Source organism: Sapajus apella, unplaced genomic scaffold, assembly GCF_009761245.1.
Source record: "Sapajus apella isolate SASKATOON/1434 unplaced genomic scaffold, GSC_monkey_1.0 scaffold48, whole genome shotgun sequence".
NCBI lineage: Eukaryota > Metazoa > Chordata > Mammalia > Primates > Cebidae > Sapajus > Sapajus apella.
In genome coordinates this window covers 15,632,120-15,654,291 of record NW_022436988.1, presented here as the reverse complement: position 1 = coordinate 15,654,291, position 22,172 = coordinate 15,632,120, and the positions used below count along the sequence as shown (strand labels likewise).

The 22,172-nt window shown below is 38.3% G+C and overlaps 1 protein-coding gene across 11 annotated transcripts in view; it reads left to right on the top strand.

Annotated features, from left to right (window-relative positions):
* Positions 1-690: 690 nt before the first annotated feature.
* Positions 691-22,172, top strand: part of CEP112 (centrosomal protein 112) — a 641,834-nt gene continuing 620,352 nt past the window's right edge. For 2 of the 11 annotated variants that reach the window (XM_032242009.1, XM_032242008.1), the window contains exons 1-4: positions 932-1,168; positions 8,556-8,669; positions 14,998-15,188; positions 17,645-17,817. In XM_032242009.1, the coding sequence (XP_032097900.1) occupies positions 8,564-8,669; positions 14,998-15,188; positions 17,645-17,817 (470 nt within the window). In that variant the 5' untranslated portion in view covers positions 932-1,168; positions 8,556-8,563. Of the gene's footprint in view, positions 833-928; positions 1,169-1,193; positions 1,785-7,881; positions 8,299-8,555; positions 8,670-8,713; positions 9,856-14,997; positions 15,189-17,644; positions 17,818-22,172 lie in introns of those variants that run through there. The other 9 variants (XM_032242004.1, XM_032242007.1, XM_032242003.1 and 6 more) reach the window with 9 other exon arrangements.

The following is a 22,172-nucleotide window of genomic DNA, read 5'->3' as shown; positions in this document are numbered from 1 at the left end:
CATGCTCGGCTTTGCATCCTTGATTCTCAGTGCAAATGATCTGGATTATAGATCATTCCTTTGCTGTAAACATGTTCAAATATGCTTTTGAAAACCAAACAGTCTTAAAAGCAGTCTATACCCTTTATTTTCCTTAGCATGATTTGTCTTTGAAACAAGAAAGAGCCGTTGGTGTTTACTTCCAGTGGGATGGGTTTTAAATAGAAACTTGAAAATAATTTCATTTGGGTTGTGATTTATCAGAGAGGGAGCAAATTTTCACTTGAGACTCATTCAACTCTGATGTCTGTCCACATAACGGACTCCCGGCTTCTGTGAACATACTCCAGCCGCCCCATTTTCTGTGCCGTTATTCTTTCGCCACGGTCCCTAACGTGATCACAAGCGACTCTCTGCGCGGGATGCCAGAGGGCAGCTGCATCAAACAGCGGTCGGGTCATCCCGGAAGCCTCGGCCGGGACCAGAAAGGGGCGCGCAAGCTCGGGGGCGAGCCTGGCTGCTGCTAAGCCAGAGGGAGTGTCGCCATGGCAACTGCGTCGCGCGTACGCCGCCGCTGGAGGGCGGAGAAATGCCCCCGCGGAAGTCTCCGCCCCCAACTTGAGGCACTGGTGGTCGCCGCCGCCGGGGAGGTCGCCATGGCAACGGCGCCGCAGGCCAGAGGGGTGGGGCAGGGGGCGGGGAAATGCGAGCGCGGAAGTCCCCGCCCCCGGGCTGCTGGGCGGCGGCGACCCAGCGGCCCGCAAGGATTTGAAACCGTTTCGTAGGGGCGGCGGTGGCGGCGGCGGCGTCGGCGGCGGCGGCCGAGCGGAAAGCTTGCCTGTGGTGGCGCCAGGTTCTCGTTTTTTACGAATTTCTTTCCCCTGCCCCTCCCACCAGGTTCTCGAGTGGAATTTTGCGCCGGTGGCGGCCGCCGCGCCCGTGCGGGCCCGTTCGAGGAGGGGCTTCGCCCGCAGGCCCGGGGCCCGTTCTCCGGGCCTGTGGGGCGCGCGCCCCGGGGGTCCCGGCGCTGCCGGCCGTGGTGTCCCCGGCAGGCAGAGCGCGATTCAGGGCGGGACGGCTTGGGAAAGTTCTAAGTAAAGTTTGATCAGCCGTTTGATCGGCCTGACGTGGTCCAGGAGTCTGACCCAAGGGTTTGCGACTGTGAGAGGAAATCTGTGTCCTGGACAAGGTAGGAGCGCGGCCTGGGCCTGGGCCTCGGCGGGCCGAGGAGGGGCTGCCAGGAGCAGCACCGCAGGAGTTTTCAATTCCCTCCCAGAAAAGCGTCTCACAACAATCAGCTGGATTCGCGGGGACAGAACCAGGGCGCTGGCTGGTTTGCAGAAAGTCATAGACGGTCGGCTTTGAGAGGCCCTAGCCCAGCACTGCCGCGTGTAGGATGCTACCCCGAGTTTCTGAGTTAATTATTTTTAAGTGTTCAAGAGAAAGACATAAGTCAATGTGCACAGCTTTTCTGATCATTGCACGGCTATTTTTATTTGTCTTTAATATTTTAAGATGAGTCAAAATAAGATAGAAAAGGCACATTAAATTCCATGAGCCTCTCCATAGTGGTCAGGCTGCAGAGCAGTGGAATGCATGGTATTAATAATTTGTTTCAGGCCCAGCTGTCACTGTCGCTAAGAACCTAGGTCAGTGGCTTCACCTCACTTAAGCCTCAGCTTCCTCCTCTGTGAAATGACCATGGAAATGGCAGGGCCAGGCCGGGGAATATACTATTTGTTGCTAACGCACACCCCGAGCTACTGGCAGAGTCAGGGAAGGCTCCTGTCAAAACATCCACACGTGTAAGCCAGAGAAAACGTGCACCTGGAAACCTTTTTCACTTGTCGACATTTTCTCAGTTTTAATGACCCGCAATATATTTAAAATATGATTTGATTGGACAAAATGGATTTTACACAACTTCCAAGACGTTCGTTTTGTTTGGCAAGAAATGTGATACGAATGAAGTGTATTCTTTGCTTGGCAGTTGTGACTCCTTTTTTTCCCAGACGTTTTAATACTTGTGCCTTGGTTATGTTTGCTGAGTCTAGGGCAGGTAAGCACCTGAGAAGGCCTTAGCCGATTTTGTAGCTGTCCACAAAGAAACAGGTTTAAAAAAAGACAATGTGGGTGAGTTTGATATGAGACATGATCCGGATATAGATTGTAGCTATAAGCAAAAATCACCCAATTTACTTCTTTTTTACCTTTGAAATTATTTAATTAACTTTTTTCAGACAGAGTCTTGCTTTGTTGCTCAGGCTGGAGTGCAGTGGTGCGATCTCAGCTCACTACAACTTCCGTCCTGTGTTACCTTTGAAATTATTTATGTAATTAATAGACACACTATAATAAGTACTTTAAGCCTAAGCCAAAGATGTTGCTTTACTTATTTTTCAATTCTATCATTTAAATTTTCAATTCTGATAAATGGTATGAAACTTTTGATAAGCTGGAAGTAAGTAGATATAATTTGTGATTATGATGTAATTTGTTTTTCAATTTTCAATTTTTTTTTTTTTTTTTTTTGTTTGAGATTGAGCTTTTTTTTTTTTTCCCAGGTGCAGTGGCACCATCTGGGCTCACTGTAAACTCTGCCTTCCGAGTTGAAGTGATTCTCCTGCCATAGCCTCAGAGTAGCTGGAAATACAGGCATGTGCCACTTTGCCCAGCGAATTTTTTTGGTATTTTTAGTAGAGATGGGATTTTGCCATGTTGGCCAGGCTGGTCTTGAACTCCTGACCTCAAGTTGTCCACCTGCCTCAGCTTCCCAAAGTGCTGGGTTTACAGGCTTGAGCCACTGCACCCGTCCTTCAAAATACTTCTTAATTAGTTGGAGATATTGCTCACTTATATGTAAATGGCCAAGTAGTCAGATATAACGGATCTGAGAGATAGAGGTTTCAGAATTTTAATCTGAGCTTTGGACTTGATTTTGTGATTTTGAATTAGTCACTTAATGGTTGAGTTTTAGTTTCCTCTAACGTTAAATACTAACATTTCCTGCCCATGTCAAAGGATTTACTGAGAATTAGTGATTATGAGGAATCTTTTTTGTTTAGCTTTAGCTATAGATGTTCTCAGGCAAATGTTTGAGTACATGGGCAGTATATACTCTTTGATCACTGGAGTACATGTAGCCAAGAGCTGTGCTTTAAAACTCTGGGTTTAAGAATTTCCATTGGTTTGTTCATCCATTTGACTTGTTGCTTTTTAGTATTATGATCTCACATCCAGCACTGGTATCATAGCCTTCTGTTACCTACTACGTAACTGATGGAATATATAGTACAGATGTGAAACAAAACAACCAACCAAACAAAACCCCCCCTAGCCAACCAGCCAAGCAGAAAACTCATTTAAATAAAATTTATTTTAACCAAGTCTTGGATTTGGAAATATTTTTCTTCTATTGTCATATAGAAGGTAGGATGACCAGTTTTGGTAAATGGAATTCGTGGCATATAGTATTCCTATTCTGGAAGACTTGTTTGGTACTTAGAACAGAAGCATTAAACAAAGAAACCATTCGTCAAGTAAAAGCATCAATCTGTTTATTCAGCAACACATTCTTCTGCTCCTAATGAGTACTAGGTAATATGCTAGGTTCCTACTGAGATGTGTAAATCTTGGTCCCTGCCTTCCAGAAGCATCTCACAGATGATGGAAGATGTGTGAATAATAATACACAGGTGATGGGCACGGTGGCTCTCACACCTGTAATCCCAGCACTTTGGGATTCTGAGGTGGGTGGATCACCTGAGGTTGGGAGTTCGAGACCAGCCTGACCAACATGGAGTAACCCAGTCTCTGCTAGAAGTACAAAATTAGCCAGGTGTGGTAGTGGGCGCCTGTAATCCCAGTTACTTGGAAGGCTGAGGGAGGCTGAGGCAGGAGAATCGCTGAACCTGGGAGGCAGAGGTTGCGGTAAGCTGAGATCATACTATTGTACTCCAGCCTAGACAACAAGAACAAAACTCCATCTCAAAAAAACAAAAACAAAAAACAGCATGATAAGTGCTGTTATAAAGATGTGAACAGTTTACACTGAGAACAGAACAATAACCAGTCTAGGATAAGTGGGGCCAGCTTCACTCAGGTGACATTTAAGCCACATTTACCTGAGTCCAGGTAGAGGGAATAGCCTGTGAAAAGGGTGTGGGATTGGATAAGGGTTTGGAGGGTGTGTGTGTGTTTGTGTGTGTGATGTGAGAGGCTTACATGCAAAGGTACTTGTATGCCTAACTTTGGGTTTGGATTGTATTGTTTTAGGCAGTCATGAGAGACTTTTAAACATGAAGTCATAGGCTTAGCTTTGTCATTAGGAAACTCATTCTGGAATAGGTGAGGAAAATGGACTCAAGTAGAGAAAACTCAGTAGGGAGACAGATGATTAGGTGGCTGCAGTAGTTCAAATAAGTGGTGGGCAGGACTTTATCTGAGATCGTGGCAGTGAGAAAACAGAAGCAGGCAGATTTTGAGATATTTCTCAGCATTTATTGGGGTTTAGAGAATGCGACCATTGAAACTTCTTAGCTTGGTAGATGAGGTAGATGATGATGTCATCAAGCAGAGTACAACATAGAATAGATTGATGGAGAGAAACATGAAGGATTTTCTCTTGGACATATAAATCTAGGTAACATTATTGAAACATGGGACATTATTGGACATTATTGAAAAGGTTCAGGAGGCTATTGTAAATGAGTCTGGAGTTGCAAAGAGAGGCTAGAATTTGAAATAAAATTTAAGGGTGAATGGCATGAAATGAATACTTGAAGTGATGGTACTGAACGCAGTCACTAAGGGAGTGGGAAAAGTCAGATCAGAAGGAGACTAAGGAGAGAGCCCTGGAGGGTCCTGATTTAATATTGACCGAAGAAGCCAGAACCACTGAGAGACCAGGAAGGAATGATCTGAGGCAGTAGGGCACCCAGGAGTGAGTGGAACTACTGAAATCAAAGAAGAGGTTCTAGGAGTAGGGAGTTGTCAGAAGTGGAAGATGCTGTGGAGATATCAAATGGGATGCAAACTGCAGATAGCCCTTTGGATTTGGCAATTAGTGGATCACTGGTGAACTTTGAAAGATTTTTGCTACCATGATGGAGATGAAAGAGGGGTGAGATCTGGATGGAAGTTGATGAATGGGAGAAAGTAAGTGAATCTGGTGGATGGAATGCTAGAACGAGGGGAGATTTTTAAACAGGAAGTGATAGGCTTAGCTTTGTCATTAGGAAACTCATTCTGGAACAGGTGAGGAAAATGGACACAAGTAGAGAAAGTTGTCAGTATGGAGACAGATGATGAGGCTGTTGTAGTAGTTCAGGTAAATGATGGGCAGGCCTTTATCTGAGATTGTGGCAGTGAGAATAGAGAGCAGGCAGGTTTTGAGATGTTTCTAAGCTGCCATCAGAGGGGAAGGAGTCAGTGGAGATGAAAAATTTTACATAGTGAATAGGCAATTGATAGAGGATAGGTAGAGGAGAGTTACTGTGTCTAATACAGGAACAGAGGTGGTCAGAGCGTCTTCTCTGAGAGGTAAGTTGAGAGGTGGGGGGAATAACATCTAGGGGTGGTCCCACCTGACTATTATTTTTCCCATGAAGCAAGATGTATGATTTTTAAATTGAGAATTAGGAGAGGCTAGAGTTATTTAAGGGGCTGAAAAGAGATCTGGGAAAAGTTTTAAAGCTGCTTTGTGGAGTAGGAAATAGCAAAAGACTCCTGGAGTTTCAGATAATATTGGAAGCCATCTGACTGTAAGGCAGTGCCATTTTTCTCCAGCAAACCCTGTAGAGCATGAAGGAAGTCATCAAGGGAGTGCAGCCTTGCCAAGGAGAAAGGAAAGATCCAGTGGATAAGAAGAGAGCATTTAGGAGGACAAGAAGCTGGTATCAGAAGGGTTTCTTTGCAAGTGACAGAGATGAGAAAGGGGAGTACGTGGTCATCAGATGGTTGGAGCCTCATGAGGGATTTTGGGGCCGAGGTAGGAAGACTAGTAGTTGGGAAGCGGCAGGATGGATGTTGGTGTTTTCCTTCCATTGCATGGTTGGGTGGAGAAAGTGAAAGACTACAGAGAATGCATGAGAGAAGGGGTAGTGGAGGGAGGAAGAGAGAGAGAATGAGAGAGTGATTATGAGAGATCTTGGCTCACCTCTAATGACTGAGGAAAATAAAGTCAGCAAGTGAAAGCTAGGGTTTACTTGCAGAGACTGGGTAGAGAGAGCTTTCTATGAAGAGGTGGTTGATAATAAAATGGTGGAAACCATTTGATAATATGGTAAATATTAGAAGCTGGTTTAGCAGAGAGAGGGCAGTTTGTGGAGCAAGATAGCTTAGGAGGCAGAACAAAGCTTTTCACCAAATATAGAATTTGTAAAAGGAATAAATGACAAATTGACACTATTTGTACCAATGGTAGTGCACATCCCTATCAAGACATTTTACAATTTAAAGGAACATGTAGAGTGTGGATGTATTTTTAACTTAACAAATTTTGTCAAAACCTACACTGCTGATTTTTGAAATATACCCTCGTTGTATTCAGTGTTTTTCTTGCTAATTAGAAAGAAGTATCATGACCAATATTTTACAGTTTTTAAAGAGGATTAAAAAATTTAAATTTATATACAGCAAATGCACTTTTTTGGCATATAGTTCTAGGAGTTTTTACATGTGTAGGTAGGTTCTTGTAACTTCCTCTATAGACAGTGTACAGAACAATTCCGAAACCCAAGATCGTCATCCCTTTGTGTTCAGACTCTGTCCCCACTGCTAACTCCGTGAGCTACTGATCTGTTCTTTATGCCTATATTGTTTGCCTTTTCAAGAATGTCACACAAATGGAATTAAACAGTATGCAGCCTTTTGAGAAGGGCTTCTTTCAGTTAGCATATGGATTTGAAGTTTCCATGTTGTATGTGTATCAGTAGTTCATTCCTTTCTGTTGCCAAGTACTATGTTATTGTATGGATATGCCACAGTTTATCTAGTCCCCAGTTGAGGGACATTTGGGCTGTTTTCAGTTGTTCGTTGGTTATTTTTTTTAAAAATCACATTTGGATTTTTGTGTATATATAGATTTTTCTTTTCATTTAGGTAAATATCTGGGAGTGGGATTTCTGGGTCATAGGCTGAGTGTGTGTTTATCTTTGTAAGAGACTGCTGAACTATTTTCCAGAGTGCCTGTAGTATTTTGTGCTTCTACCCACAATGCATGAGAGTTCCTGTTGTACATCCTCACTAGCACTTGATATTGTTTGCATTTTTATGTGTAGTGTTCTTGATGTAGTGGTATCTCAGTATAGTTTTTATTTGCATTTCAGTAATGACTGATGATGTTGAACATCTTGTCGTGTGCTTACTTGCCATCTGTATTTCTTCTTTGGTAAAGGTACTAATTTCTTTGCTGATTATTGGAAGGTTGTTTTCTGATGGTTGAGTTTTGAGAGTTTCTTATGTATTCTTAATACAAGTCTTGTATGAGATCTATGATTTGCAAATATTTTGTTCTGGTCTGTGACTTATCTTCTCAGTTCCTTAACAGAGTCCTTTGCAGAACAAAAGTGTTTGTGTGTGTGTGTGTGTGTGTGAAGCTCAATATATCAGTTTTATTTTTTATTTTTGAGATAGGGTCTTGCTGTCACCGAGGCTAGAGTTTAGTGGTGTGATCATGCCCCATCGCAGCCTAGACCTCTCACACTTTTCAGCAATTCTCTAATCTCAGCATCCCAAGTAGCTGGGACTACAGGTACTTGCCACTACACCTGGCTAATTTTTAATTTTTTTTGTAGAGATGGGTCTCACCATGTTGTCCAGGCAGGTCTTGAAGTCCTGGGCTCAAGCAATCCTCATGTCTCAGCCTCCTAAATTCCTGGGATTACAGGCATGAACCATCGTGCCTGGCCAGTTTTTCCTTTTGTGGATAGTGATTTTAAGGTTGTGTATAAGAAATCTTTGCTTTACTCAAGTTTGCAAAGATTTCCTCCTGTGCTTTCTTCTAAGAGTTTTATAGTTTGACATGTACACTTAGGTCTGTGATTTATATTAATTTTTATGTATAGGATGAAGTTTAGGTTGAGATTCAATTTTTTTTTTTTTTTTTTTTTTTTTTATGGATATCCAGTTGTTATGGCATCATTTGTTGTAATAGCTGTCATTTCTTCATGGATCACACCTTTGTTGAAAATCAGTTGTTCATGTTTGTTTTAGTCTCTTTCTGGACTCCCTAATCTTTTCCATTGATCTGTCTATCCTTTCACCAATACAGTTGTCTTGACTACTGTGGCTTTGGATTACATCTTAAAATCTGGTAATGTGGGTCCTCCAACTTTGTACTTTTTCAAAATTGTTTGGGCTCTTTAGTTCCTTTACCTTATCATGTAAATTTTAGACTTAAGCTTATCTCTACAAATAATACTCCTGGGTTTTGATTGGAATTGCATTAAATCTGCAGGTCAATTTGGGGAGAACTGATATTTAACTCTTAGGAGGGTTTTTTTTTTGTCTCTCTCATCAGTTTTGTAGTTTTCAGCATATAGACCCTCAATATTTTAATTTAAAATATTTTACAGATTGGATTATGGAAGTGGGAAGTGAAGAAGAAAAATGGGAGAAGCTGGATGCAGAGTTTGATCACTTTGTGGTTGATATGAAGCCCTTTGTTTTAAAATTACCCCATAGGACAGGTAAGATTATGTTTGAAAATTAGATTCTTAAGATTAATTTTTTCTTTATATTATTTAGTATCAACATGGAAGAAAAACTGAATTTCTCTAGTAACAATTTTTGCCATCAACATAGGATTGTTTACATTGAGTTGTTCAAGGTTAGATAGAAATTCAGTGATAACGTCCTGCTAAACTGTGGAAAGATCTTATTGTGATGCCTCCTCTCATATGTCGTGAGCTTATAGCACATGGATCTCTAAAGTTAGCTACAATCTTATTTCTTGCATCCTTTTCTTTTCTCTATGGAAATTTTTCTTACAAAATTTTTCTTCTTTCTATGGAAAGGGCCAGAGACAGGAAGAGCCTACTGTCTTCCTGTTCTGCTGCCCTTTTGTCTATCAAAGCAGAAAATAATCTGCTGGTATTTTATGCTTACTGGTTGGCACAACAAAATCCAGTGTGAATAAAGTTTTGCTGCTATCTTGTCTCCTGGCCTGTTAATTATGGAATGAAAGTCTTTTTCTCATCTTAGAGAATTTTCGTGTAACTTAAAACACTAGAGAGAAATTGGAGAGAATTTTGGGGGCTGGGAAGATTCTCTAAGCTATAGTAGGCGTAAGGTTGACTGTAAAGGTAAATGTGACTTGGTAGCTTTTGAGTGGTTGGTTTGGAGTTAGATCAAGAAATGATGGCTTTTACTTTTTCCAAGTTGCCTATTTCCCCGAGGCATCTGAGTGGACTCTATTTTCAGTGAGAAACTGACTAGTGTTTAATATAGCAATTCCCTCTTATTCTTGAGGAATACATTTCAAGACTCCCAGAGGCTGCCGGAAACATCTGATGGTTCTAAAACCTATATGCCCCCTGTCTTTTCCTATACATACACACTGATGATAAAATTTAGTTTATCAGTTATGTACAGTAGGAGACTAACAATAGCTAATGATAAAATAGAACAATTGTAACAATATACTGTAATAAAAATTGTGTGAAAATAGTTTCCCTCTTTCTCTCAAAATATTTTATTGTACTCACCTCTGCATTTGAGTGTGAGTAACTGAAACAGAGGAAAGAAAAACATGGATAAGCGGAGTCTATTGTATTTATTCCAGTGAGTCGCATTAGGAGAAGGGAGTATGATATATAAATTATGCATCCTGTGGTCACTCATTGTTCTAGGGCCTTCAACCTTTCCCAGTCCTGGGTAAGTTGCCATGGTGTTCCCTTGAAGACCACTTCCTCTGCCTTCTTCTCTTGACCTTGTCGGGCTTTAACCTCATCTTTCTTCCTCTGCTATTTTTCAAATGAATATTTCATGTCCTATGACTCATTCATGATTATTTGAATGATATTTAATGATGTTTTTATATTGCCTCTTCTTCTGATACTCACTACCTTTTTTGTTTTTGTCTTAGATTTGCTGATTAGGAAACATTTATATTAAACTTTCTCATTGCAAATGTATTTCAAATCAAACCATCCTCATATTTTATCTTCTTTAAAAAAAGATTTTAGGTACATAGAATTCATGAATTGTAATCTTTGATTCCATGATACATTGTCAGTATTGGTACATCTGTGGCTTCCTTATATTTAATTAGTTTATAATAAGCAATCTGAAACTCACATCTTAAGAAGTAGAAATTCATAATAAATTGCATCTTATTGCTAAATTCTGCTTTTGATAATGGGTTTTCCCATTATTTTACATAGGGGAATAAATCCTTTCATTAACCAAATTATACTAAATTCTGGACATTAGAATATTACATAGATTTTAATTTGCTATGGGATATGGAAAGTGTATAGTTGAAAAACTATTTACTTAAGTGTATCAGTTTCACTTTTGCATTTTCTTCTTGTACAGTGTTCCCAATATTTCATGAAGTTTGTTTTGTGATTATGTAATTTTCACAGCAAAAAATACAAACATTTTTAAGGCATAGGTTTCCAACCTAAAATGATATTTGCAAAGTAGTAAATCCAGCCTTAGTGATTTTTGTAGGTAAAACAATAAATGAATATGACCTTTGTAAACTAAAAGATTAGAGCAGATTTATGATTTGCATTAGATATGTAATCCTCAAATTGAGTTAGACTGATAAAAAATTAATACCAGAATAGTTTTCATGAGACCTAAAACAATCCTGTGTCATGGCAAAATAATACAGACCATTATATGTGGATTAAACTGTGCTATAATTTTTAGATTTTGGAAAGAATAATTATTTTACAAAATGACATGTAAATAGCACTCAATTATTTTTAAAGATGTTAAAACCCTAAATTAATCAGCTACAAATCCCGGGATGTTATTGGATTTAATGAATAAAACATTCAAGATTTAATGTTAAAGTTGAAAATGCTTAAATAAATCAGAGATTGCATTTTATCTTTACATAATTAAAATTATAGAAAGATTTTTCAATATGTCTAAAATTATTTTAGAGATGCAAAATTATAGCAAAATATTATCACAGAAATTTATTCATAAAAAGTCTCCCAGCAAAGAAAAGCCTGGGACCTGATGACTTCATTGATGAATTTTACTAAATATTTAAAGAATAACTAATACCAATCCTACTCAAGCTATTCAAAAAAATATAGGAGGGAGGAATATTTTCAGAGTCATTCTAGAAGGCCAGTATTACCCTGATACCCAAACTAGATAAAAATACATCAAAAAAAGAAAACTATAGGCTAATATCCCTGATGAACATTAATGCAAAAATCCTCAGCAAAATACTAGCAAACAGAATTCAACAACACATTAAAAAGATCATTCATTATGACCAACTAGGATTTATTCTAGGGATGCAAGGATGGTTCAATATATGCAAATCAATCCATGTGGTAAATCATAACACAATGATGGACAAAAACTGTATGATCATTTCAATTGATGCTGAAAAAGCATTTGATAAAATTTAATATCCCTGCATGATAAAAACCCTAAAAAACCTAGGTATTGAAGTAACATTCCTCAAAATAATAAAATTCATATATGATAGACTCATAGCTAGTATTACACTAGATGGGGAAAAACTGAAAGCCTTTCCTTTAAGATCTAGAATACAACAAGGTTGTCCAGTTTCACCACTGTTATTCAACATAGTATTAGAAGTTCTAGCTAGAGCAATCAGGTAAGAGAAGGAGATAAAGGGCATCCAAATTAGAAAGGAAGAAGTCAGATTACGCTTGTTTGAAGATGCTATGATCTTATATTGGAAATCCTAAAGACTCCACCAAAAAACTATTGAAACAGATAAACAAATTCAGTAAAGATGCAGGGCACAAAATCAACATACAAAAATCAGTAGCATTTCTATATGCCAACAGCAAACAATCTGAAAAAGAAATCAAGAAAGTAATCTCATTTCCAATTACAACAAATAAAATAAAATACTTAGAAATTAACCAAAGAAGTGAAACATCTCCACAATGAAAACTGTAAAACATTATGTAAAACTATAAAACTTAGGTCTCAAACTAGGAAACTACTAAAAGAAGCTGTGTATGAAACTTGTTTACATGAAACCACAAAAGACCTACTTTGGGAGGCTGAGGGGGGTGTATCACGAGGTCAAGAGATTAAGACCATCCTGGCCAACATGGTGAAACCTAGTCTCTGCTAACAATACAAAAATTAGCTGCACACCTATAGTCCCAGCTACTCGGGAGGCTGAGTATATGAAAGAAATTGAAGAGGACACACAAAAAAATAGATACTCTGTGTTCATCGACTGGAAGAATCAATATTGTTAAAATGTCCATACTACCCAAACCAATCTGCAGATTCAGTGCAATCCCTATCAAAATACCAATGGCATTCTTCACAGAAATATAAAGAAAAAAAAATTAAAATTTATATGAAACCACAAAAGACCCAGAATAGCCAAAGCTATCCTGAGCAAAAATAAAACTGGTGGAATCACATTACCTGACTTCAAATCATACTAAAGAGCAGTTAAAACCAAACTGTCATTGTACTGGCATAAAAACAATGACATAGAATTATGGAGCAGAGTGATAAACTGGAAACAAATCTATACAGTAAAATCGTTTTTGACAAATGTGCGAAGGACTTACACTGGGGAAAGGACAGTCTCTTCAATAAGTGGTGCCATTTACTTCAGTTTATCAATTTCACTTTTGTATTTTCTTCTTGTACAAATATTCCTAATATTTCATGAAGTTTGTTCTGTGATTACATAATTTTTACAGCAAAAAATACATTTTTAAAGGCATTCTTCTGTATATGGATATTAAGTTTTCAATATCCATATACAGAAGAATGAAACTAGACTCCTATCTCCTACCATATACAAAAATCAAATAAAAATGGATTAAAGACCGAAATCTAAGGCCTCAATCTAGGAAACTACTAAAAGAAAGCATTGGGGAAAATCTTCAGGATATTGGTCTGGGCAGAGATTTCTTGAGTAATACCCTGATGGCACGGGCAACCAAAGCAACAATGGACAAATGGGGTCTCATCAAGTTAAAAAGCTTCTGCAAAGGAAACAATCAGCAAAGTGAAGAGACAATCCCAGAGAATGGGAGAAAATTTTTCAGACTATTCATCTGACAAGGGAATAACCAGGATATATAAGGAGCTCAAACAACTCTATACAAAAAAATCAAATAACCTGCTTTAAAAATGGGCAAAAGATCTAAATAGACATTTCTCAAAAGAAGACATACAAATGGTAAGCAGGCATATGTCAAGATGTTCAGCATCACTGATCGTCAGAGCAACAGAAATAAAACTACAGCGAGGTATTATTTCACCCCAGTTAAAATGGCTTTTATCCAAAGACAGGCAAAAGCAAATGCTAGCAAGGATATGGAGAAAAGGGAACTCTCCTATACTTTTGGTGGGAATGTAAATTAGTACAGTGACTATGGAGAAGAGTTTGGAGGTTCCTCAGAAAAACTAGAAAGTGGAACTACAATAGGATTCAGCAATCCCACTGCTAGTTATATACCCCAAAGGAAGGAAATCAGTATATCGAAGAGATCTCTGCACTCCCATGTTTGTTGCAGCACTATTGACAGTAGCCAAGATTTGGAAGAAATCTAGATGTCCCTCAACAGACAAATGGATAAAGAAAAAGTGATACAGGCTGGGCACGGTGGCTGGCGCCTGTAATCCCAGCACTTTGAGAGGCTGAGGTGGGCAAATCATCAGGTCAGGAGATCAAGAGATCATGTGAAACTTCATCTCTACTAAAAATACAAAAATTAGCTGTGCATGGTGGTGTGCACCTATAGTCTCAGCTACTCAGGAGGCTGAGGCAGGAGAATGGCTTGAACCTGGGAGGTAGAGGTTGCAGTAAGCTGAGATTGCGCCACTGCACTTCAGCCTGGCAACAGAGCAAGACTCTGTCTTAAAAAAAAGAAAATGTGATGCACATACAGACTGGAGCACTATTCAGCTATAAAAAAGAATGAGACCTGTCATTTGCAACCACATAGCTGCAACTGGGGGCCATTATGTTAAGTGAAATAAGCCAGGCACAGAGAGACTATCTTTACATATTCTCACTCATTTGTGGGAGCTAAAAATTAAAACAATTGAACTCATGGAGATAGAGAGTAGAAGAGTGGTTTCCAGAGGCTGGAAGGATGGGTAGGGAGGCAAGGATTGGGGGGAGGGAAGGATGGGTGGTTAATGGTACAAAAACAGAGCGAATAAGACCTAGTATTTGACAGCACAGCAGAGTGACTATAGTCAATAATAATTTAACAGCATATTTAAAAATAACTAAAATAATATAATTGGATTGTTTGTAACACAAAGGATAAATGCTTGAGGTGATAGATAGATACCCCATTTACCGTGACGTGATTATTACACATTTCATACCTGTATCAAAATATGTACTGCATAAACATATATATCTACAGTGTACTGGCAATAATTAAAAATTTAAAAAAGTTATTTAATGGTAATCTAGAGACTTTATATTTGTGAAAATATTTCTTTGCATTTGTCTTCCTTGTTTACCAATTACTTGATAAAGTTAAATTCTAGACCAGGAGTTAGCAGGCAATGGCCCATCGGCCAACTCCTGCCCACAGTCTTTTTTGTCAGGTTTTATGGGAACGTAGTCATGTCGTTTGTTTGCCTACAGTCTATCAGTGCTTTCACGCTATAGTGGCAGAGTAGTTGAGCCGGAGATCATATGGCCTGTGAAGCCTGAAGTATTTATTCTCCGGCCTTTAACAGAAAATGTTTGTTGGTCATTCTTCTAGACTAAAGCAGATGCTATTATAGGTTTTTGTAATTGAATGTTTCATATTATAAAAAACCAAGTTTCTAACAGTTCTCATGTATTTATAGAGCGGCAGAGGTGCGCTCTTTGGATTAGAAAGCTGTGTGAGCCTTCAGGAACAGGTGCAGGAATAATGGGGAGGAAGAATCGGAACCTGTATGCAAAATTGTTACTGCATATGCTTAAACGAGGTGTGCTTGAAGGCCCTTTTACACACCGACCTGAACCTGGGACGCTAAAAAGTCTACCTTCATACATGGTAGGTATCCGTGAACGAAAGATACACATTAGTTTCATTTTTTTTTTAAAAGCAACAAGTTATCATTCCTTTGGGGAATGGTAATACTATTAGGTCGTATGTGTTAGATGATACATTAAAACTGTTTTTCTCTTCCTGATTCATTTTTTTCCACCTTTAATTAAATACATGTATTGCTTATAAGGGGAATATCCTTATTGATTTATTTATCCCTCAGTATTTAACAATGTTTCTAAAAAAACTGAAAATGAAAATTTTTATATTGACCTTTATTCTTTGTTAATCTTCACTGGATTATAATAATAAATTTTATGTAATTCAGTAGATTCTAATTTTCATTTACATTATTTAAACATTCAATGGAGGTTGGATTGCATGACTTGCAAAAGTTCCTTTCTTCTCTAATAAAATGACAATAGTAAGTTGGAGTTTAAAAGTCATTTTCTGTACTTAAATTAATTTCATTGTCAAAATCAGCTTTGTTACAAAGGCAGTTATTATTATGCTTGGTGGATAAATTCTCACTGTCCTGGACCTAATCATAAAATATAGCTTGGTTTGTGTGGTATTTGAATACCTGTACTTGAGAGTTGCTGTTAGGATATATATGTATTTTTTTTTAATGAACTGTAGAATTCTTGTGTAATGTATTTTAAAACTTTTTGTATTTTATCAGTTTACTTAAAGCCAAATTTAGTCAAGTGGCATGCTGAACATTAGAGAATAATTCCTGTTTTCTGTGGCACGATGCCAAAAGTTTAATGACTATATCATTTAAAAAGGAATTTCTGCACATGTCCAATACATGTGGAGGGCCTTGCATAATCCCTTCCTAAAGAGCAGTGCCTTGAGGGTTTTTTATGTAGACTTGGAAGAATTGTTGCAGAGTATGTAGTCAATGGAGAGTTTTCTTTAGAAATGTGTAAAGGTAGAACTTTTTGTTTTTTTGAGACAGAGTTTTGCTCTTGTTGCCCAGGCTCGGTAAAATGGCATGATCTCGACTCACTGCAATCTCTGCCTCCCGGGTTCAAGCGACTCTCCTGCCTCAGCCTCCCAAGTAGCTGGGATTACAGGCACCTGCCACCACACCCAGGTAATTTTTTGTATTTTTAGTAGAGATGGGTTTCTCCATGTTGATCAGGCTGGTTTCGAACTCCTGACCTCGGGTAATCTGCCTGCCTCGGCCTCCCAAAGTGCTGGGATTACAGGTGTGAGCCACTGTGTCCAGTCTAAAGGTAGAACATTTTATGAAGCACATCTAGATGTGATGATATGAGTACATTGTATCATGTTTTTCCCTTCACTCTTAATTTCATAGACTCAAAGGGAAGGGCTTTATTTAACAAATAATAATAATGAGAAAGTTTAGAGAACTGTCTTGGGTTTCCCAGCTAGTAAATAGTGTGGCCAGAACTAAATCCCAGGTTTTTACTCTGCTATTTCCACTTTATGAAGGGATTCCTAATTTTAATTTTTGGGTGGCATTGTTTGTGGTTTCTCTTCCCATTCATTTCTTTGTGGATGTGTGTGTAAAGTAGTTAATGAGTAGTTACAGAAAGAGACAGGAGGTGCAGTGGCTCATGCCTGTAATTCCAACACTTTGGGAGGTGGAGGCAGGCAGATTATGAGGTTGGGAGGTTGAAACCATCCTGGCTAACACTGTGAAAGCCCGTCTCTAAGGGCCGGGCGCGGTGGCTCAAGCCTGTAATCCCAGCACTTTGGGAGGCCGAGGCGGGTGGATCACGAGGTCAAGAGATCGAGACCATCCTGGTCAACATGGTGAAACCCCGTCTCTACTAAAAATACAAAAAATTAGCTGGGCATGGTGGTGCGTGCCTGTAATCCCAGCTACTCAGGAGGCTGAGGCAGGAGAATTGCCTGAACCCAGGAGGCGGAGGTTGCGGTGAGCTGAGATCGCGCCATTGCACTCCAGCCTGGATAACAAGAGCAAAACTCCGTCCAGGCATGGTGGCACCCACCTGTAGTCTCAGCTACTCAGGAGGCTGAGGCAGGAGAACTGCTTGAACCCGGGAGGTGGAGGTTGCAGTGAGCTGAGATTGTGCCACTGCACTCCAGCCTGGGTGACAGAGTGAGACTCCATCTCAAAGGGAAAAAAAAAGGGAGGAAGAGAAGGATGAGTTTTAAAAAACTCTTTGTATTTAACATTTCATATGTAACTAACATTCTTTTTGTAATACAAATCATTATCAGATTTATGTTATATACTTTTGTTTATCATATTTCTTAGTAGAGTGCAACTAAAATGCAAATATATTATCCACTTAATGTACTGTAATATCTCATAATTCAATGTACATTGAGTTTTTAAAATATTTGAATATAATTGAATTTGAGTGTTTGAAAGGCTGTTATCAAACTTTAAACTTGATGGAAATTTTAATGGTTTTATTATAGTACATTTTGAAAGAATAATTTTTCTAATTTTTAAAAATCAGTCCATCTATTTTGATGAACCAAATCCAGCACGAGCAAAAGGTTCAAGCCCGGAGGGATTACCAACCTGGGTCCTGGGTGAGCTGGAGACAAGTGAACACAAATTAAAGGAATCATGGAAACTTTCTTCTGGAGAAGGCAACACTTTGGTACAGTCGCCAACTGATGTCTACAGGTATGCTAAGAGAATGGGATTTTGAATGTGTTTCATCATTTAGTCTGTCTTTGGAACTGATTTATACATTCCGTTTTTTAATGGTAAGTAGTTAACTTACTTTTCCATTACTTGCATATTCAAGATTTTTTTATATTTTTAGACATTTTATAGACACCTGTTAACTTCATATATATTTTTGATTGCTTGACAAGTGGTGCCTCAGCATCTTTAAATAATACAATTATGTATTTTCCTTTATGACAAGCATACATTAAGAGCATGATCAATTACTTAAACAAAGTATAACATCTTGCAAATCCATCTTGAACAATATTTGTTTTCACTTGATAAAATAATGTAAGCATAAACCCCATTAGACTGTGCTTTATTTACTAGAGTATTAAACTTAATTAAATAGGGTTTTTTAGTGCAAAGAAAAATAAATTTCTGAATTTTTGAAATATACAAAAAGGCCATTATTGTGATAGCATAATTTTTAGCTTTTGGGAAGGGATAGATTTAAATTTGGACTTTTGTTAAATTTCCACTTTACCGTTCGGCCTTATTCCTTGAAATGATGAACTATAGACAGTGCCATTTGCCGTGTAGCATACATTATACCTCATTCCTCACCATCCTTTTGGTAATTTTAATTTTAGAAGTTTGTTTCTGTTAACAGTGTAATATTTCTTGTCCACTATAATTTTTTTGTTTATTCCTTAAACAGATATAGAAATGATATTAGTAATTTGAAATGTCTCCACAGTTGATGAAGTCTATTTATATGTTTCTTACACCTGAGATATTATGGTAGAAAACTATAAACAAAAGTGAGAGATCCAGTCCATATGAAATTATTTCAATAGAAGGGAGAAACAAAATGGGGAGGCAAAAAGGAAGAGGTGAAATAATTAAGGGCATGTTCAGAAAAGTGAAAAGAAATGAACAGATGAGTCTGTAGCAAGTGTAGTATTAAATACGTATTTTTACATTCATAGGAGAATTACAGTTAACAGATGTGTAATTGTAGAATTTTTGTAGCCTTTGAAGCAATTTCTTTATATAGAGGCATAAAGAGATTGTGGTCTGTATGCAAAGAAAAATGTGATTTTTTTTTTGAGGTGGAGTTTCACTCCTGTTGCCCAGGCTGGAGTGCAATGGTGTGATCAGCCTGCCAAGTAGCTGGGTTACAGGCACCCACCACTACGCCTGGCTAATTTTTTGTATTTTTATTAGAGACAGGGTTTCACTATGTTGGCCAGGCTGGTCTCAAACTCCTGACCTCAGGTGGTCCACCTGCCTTGGCCTCTCAAAGTGCTGGGATTACAGGCATGAGCCACTGCCCCTAGCTGAAAAACATGATTCTTAGGTTAGCTGCAAAATACATCAGTTATTTGCCAAAATATCTGCTAAGAGTCCAGCTAAATTCTGGGTTCCTTCCTAGATATAATGAATGTGGAGTTTATAGCATAAAGGTGAACTAAAGTAGTTTCCTGTATCTTAGAGCTTAGAGCATAATTTGAAAATGTGTGGTCTTCCTGGACTGAATGAATCATGTGGGTGGATTTGTTTTGTTGGACTTAAACAGTGTCTTTAACAATTTTTGAATGAGTTGTCCAAATTAACATTTGGGGAATTTCATATAAAAGCCCAACTTTCTGGCTTCTTTTTAAAACTAGACACCTAGAAATCTTTCCAGGAGACAGCATAGGTTGGAGCTAAGTAGTGCTTGGTTACCCCACTTAGTGTATATGCCTTCACTATTTCCTTCTAATTCCTGACATCGAATTCGATGTCAATTGCATCTGTTACTGAGCTTGAGGTTTTCTTTCCCCATTAAGTAGGGTTAAGAAGAAAATGAAGTATTTGTTTTTCTATTTTTATGTACTATTAAGTGAAAGAAGAAAGGTAGAGAAGAGGGATCATATGATTTAAGAAGAGGAGAGGATTGGGCACAGTGTGTGTGTCTCTGGTACTAGCTATTCAAGAGGCTGAAGCAGGAGGATTGCATGGGTCCTGGAGTGTTAGGCCAGCCTGAGCAATATAATGAGACCTTATCTGTGAACAAAAAACAAACAGAGGGGGAGAGATGCTATGTCATTGTAGAACTGAAGGATATCCTTCTATCTGGCAGTATAATCACTCATTTGTTAAGTCCTCCAGACGTTTGATTTATAAACATTGCTTTAGATAAATGTGGGAGAGAGATGAGCACATGGATAGTTTCAGTGCAGTGGTCATGGGTAGTCGTGGAAGTATTTGCAGGGATTCAGGTGTGTAAGAGAAGGGTTCAGGGTAGGAAATAGACTTGAAATTTCCAGGGAGTCCAGGTGAATAGACTTTTTCTTCTTTCGAACATAGGATAAAGATTGAGAAAATACAGTGAGAATATTCTTCAATTATTACTCATTGACTTTTTTGAGAAATGAAAACATAAAATCCCCACAATTCTAAAAAAAATTTAATTCTCTTTCTTGGTACCTATTATTAAATGGTGTTTTAATGCAAAAGGATTACTAGAGTATGAGGCATTTGTTGTCAGTTATATAATAAGTGATGGGAAAATCAGGCACTCTTGTGGCCCTGGTGAGTCCTACCTATCCTTCAGAGATCGAAACGTGAAATAAGCCTTATCTGATATCCCAAGTCAGTTTAGGTGACCCCGTTATTTACTCCTTTAGCACTCTGTGTTGCTTTGTTGCATTCATCCCGTGTGTAGAGGCTTACTATCTGTCCCGGGTGCTAGATTGTGAATTTCATGAGTTAGGAACTTGTGTTTTTGCTGTGTGCTGTATTTCCAGCTCCTAGCACTGGGCAGGAGTGTGTTAGGAATTCTGTAGGTGTATACATTCAAGAGTGCATGCATGCATGAATGAATAGATTGTGTTAGGCACTGCCACATATTTAATTTAATCTGTACAAAATCCCTTTGAGACAGGTATATTGTGGCAGAGGAAATGGCCTAAGAGGATTTTTTTTTCTTTTTAACATTTCAGAAAACGTTGAGGGAAGCATAAATTTTAGAAAACATGGAGAGAAGCTTGGATGTAGGTTATAGCAATTCCCTTCACATGCTGTGAGGAATATGACAGTGAAGGAGCTGGAAAGGACATTCTTAAAATATCCTTCTGTCAAATGTCAGAATCACTAAGGTCAACAAGGGCTGCCAAAACAAAACATCTCTGGGGATCTTATGTTTCTTTTAATTTAATCGTTTTAACTTGATTATTTTTTAAAATTTTAGACCGCATGTATATTAGTTAACAGATATTTGTAGTTTTACATCCATGAAGGCATTTAAAAATGAAACTAACATTTACTTTAGCTAAAGCCAAGAAAACTGATGTTAAGGTGAACTATATAGTGTGTGCCATCAGATCAGATGTGCTGACTTGGCCACTGATGGTTCTATCTTCATAGTTCTTTTCTAAATTTGCTCCTTTACTCTGAGTGATCATAGTGTGCTAATGAAAAAGTTAGTATCTGCTAATCTTGACCTAATATATCTAATCAGTTCTGCAAGAAATTGTTTTAAAAAGTTTAAGAGGCTTATAATATTTGACACATGTATGTTTTTATAGTGAATAATTTATTGTTACTTAGAACTGAAGTTTAATGCTGCCTCATAAATTTTACAGCCACTTCAACTTGTCCTTTGAAAAACCTCTTTAATCTTAAAAGAGTTTTCCCCCTTAGTGTTTCTTTTTTGATCACTTTATAAAATCCTGCTTTACTTAGACCTTTTTGTATGTGAAGTATTTCTAATGGCATTTTAGATTATGCTGTTTGTGTCCTAGCCTTTTTATATTATTAAAGATACAGAGTGCTTTTGAAGCCTTTTTGTTAGGACTCCCTATTCAGTAGAGATGGCACCTTTCCTTTACTTTTATTCTTCCTGTAGGATATGGTATGTAGCCTTGTTCCAAACTTGTTAGAAGTTTGGTGAGGTTATATTCCATCTGGCTTATTCTCACGCTTTGTTTTTTCCACCAAGTATACATTATACACTAGTGTACTTAGCATTTCATACCAGACAGCTTCAACACTTAGCTAGTAGTCCTGTCCTGGTTCTCTTCTTTGCTTTCCTTTTTCATATTTCTTGGTTTAAGATAATTTTATTACCCTTATTTTCTATAAGAAAAACTACCATTCCACATTGCATTGCTATTTTATATGTTATTGCATTTTTATGTCAAATACCTGCCTCTTTTCTTCCCTCCCTCCCTCCCTTCCTTCCTCCTTTTCTTCTTTCCTTCCTTCCTTCTCTCCTTCCCTCCTTCCTTCCCTCCCTCCCTCCCTCCCTCCCTCCCTCCCTCCCTCCCTCCTTCCTTCCTTCCTTCCTTCCTTCCTTCCTTCCTTCCTTCCTTCCTTCC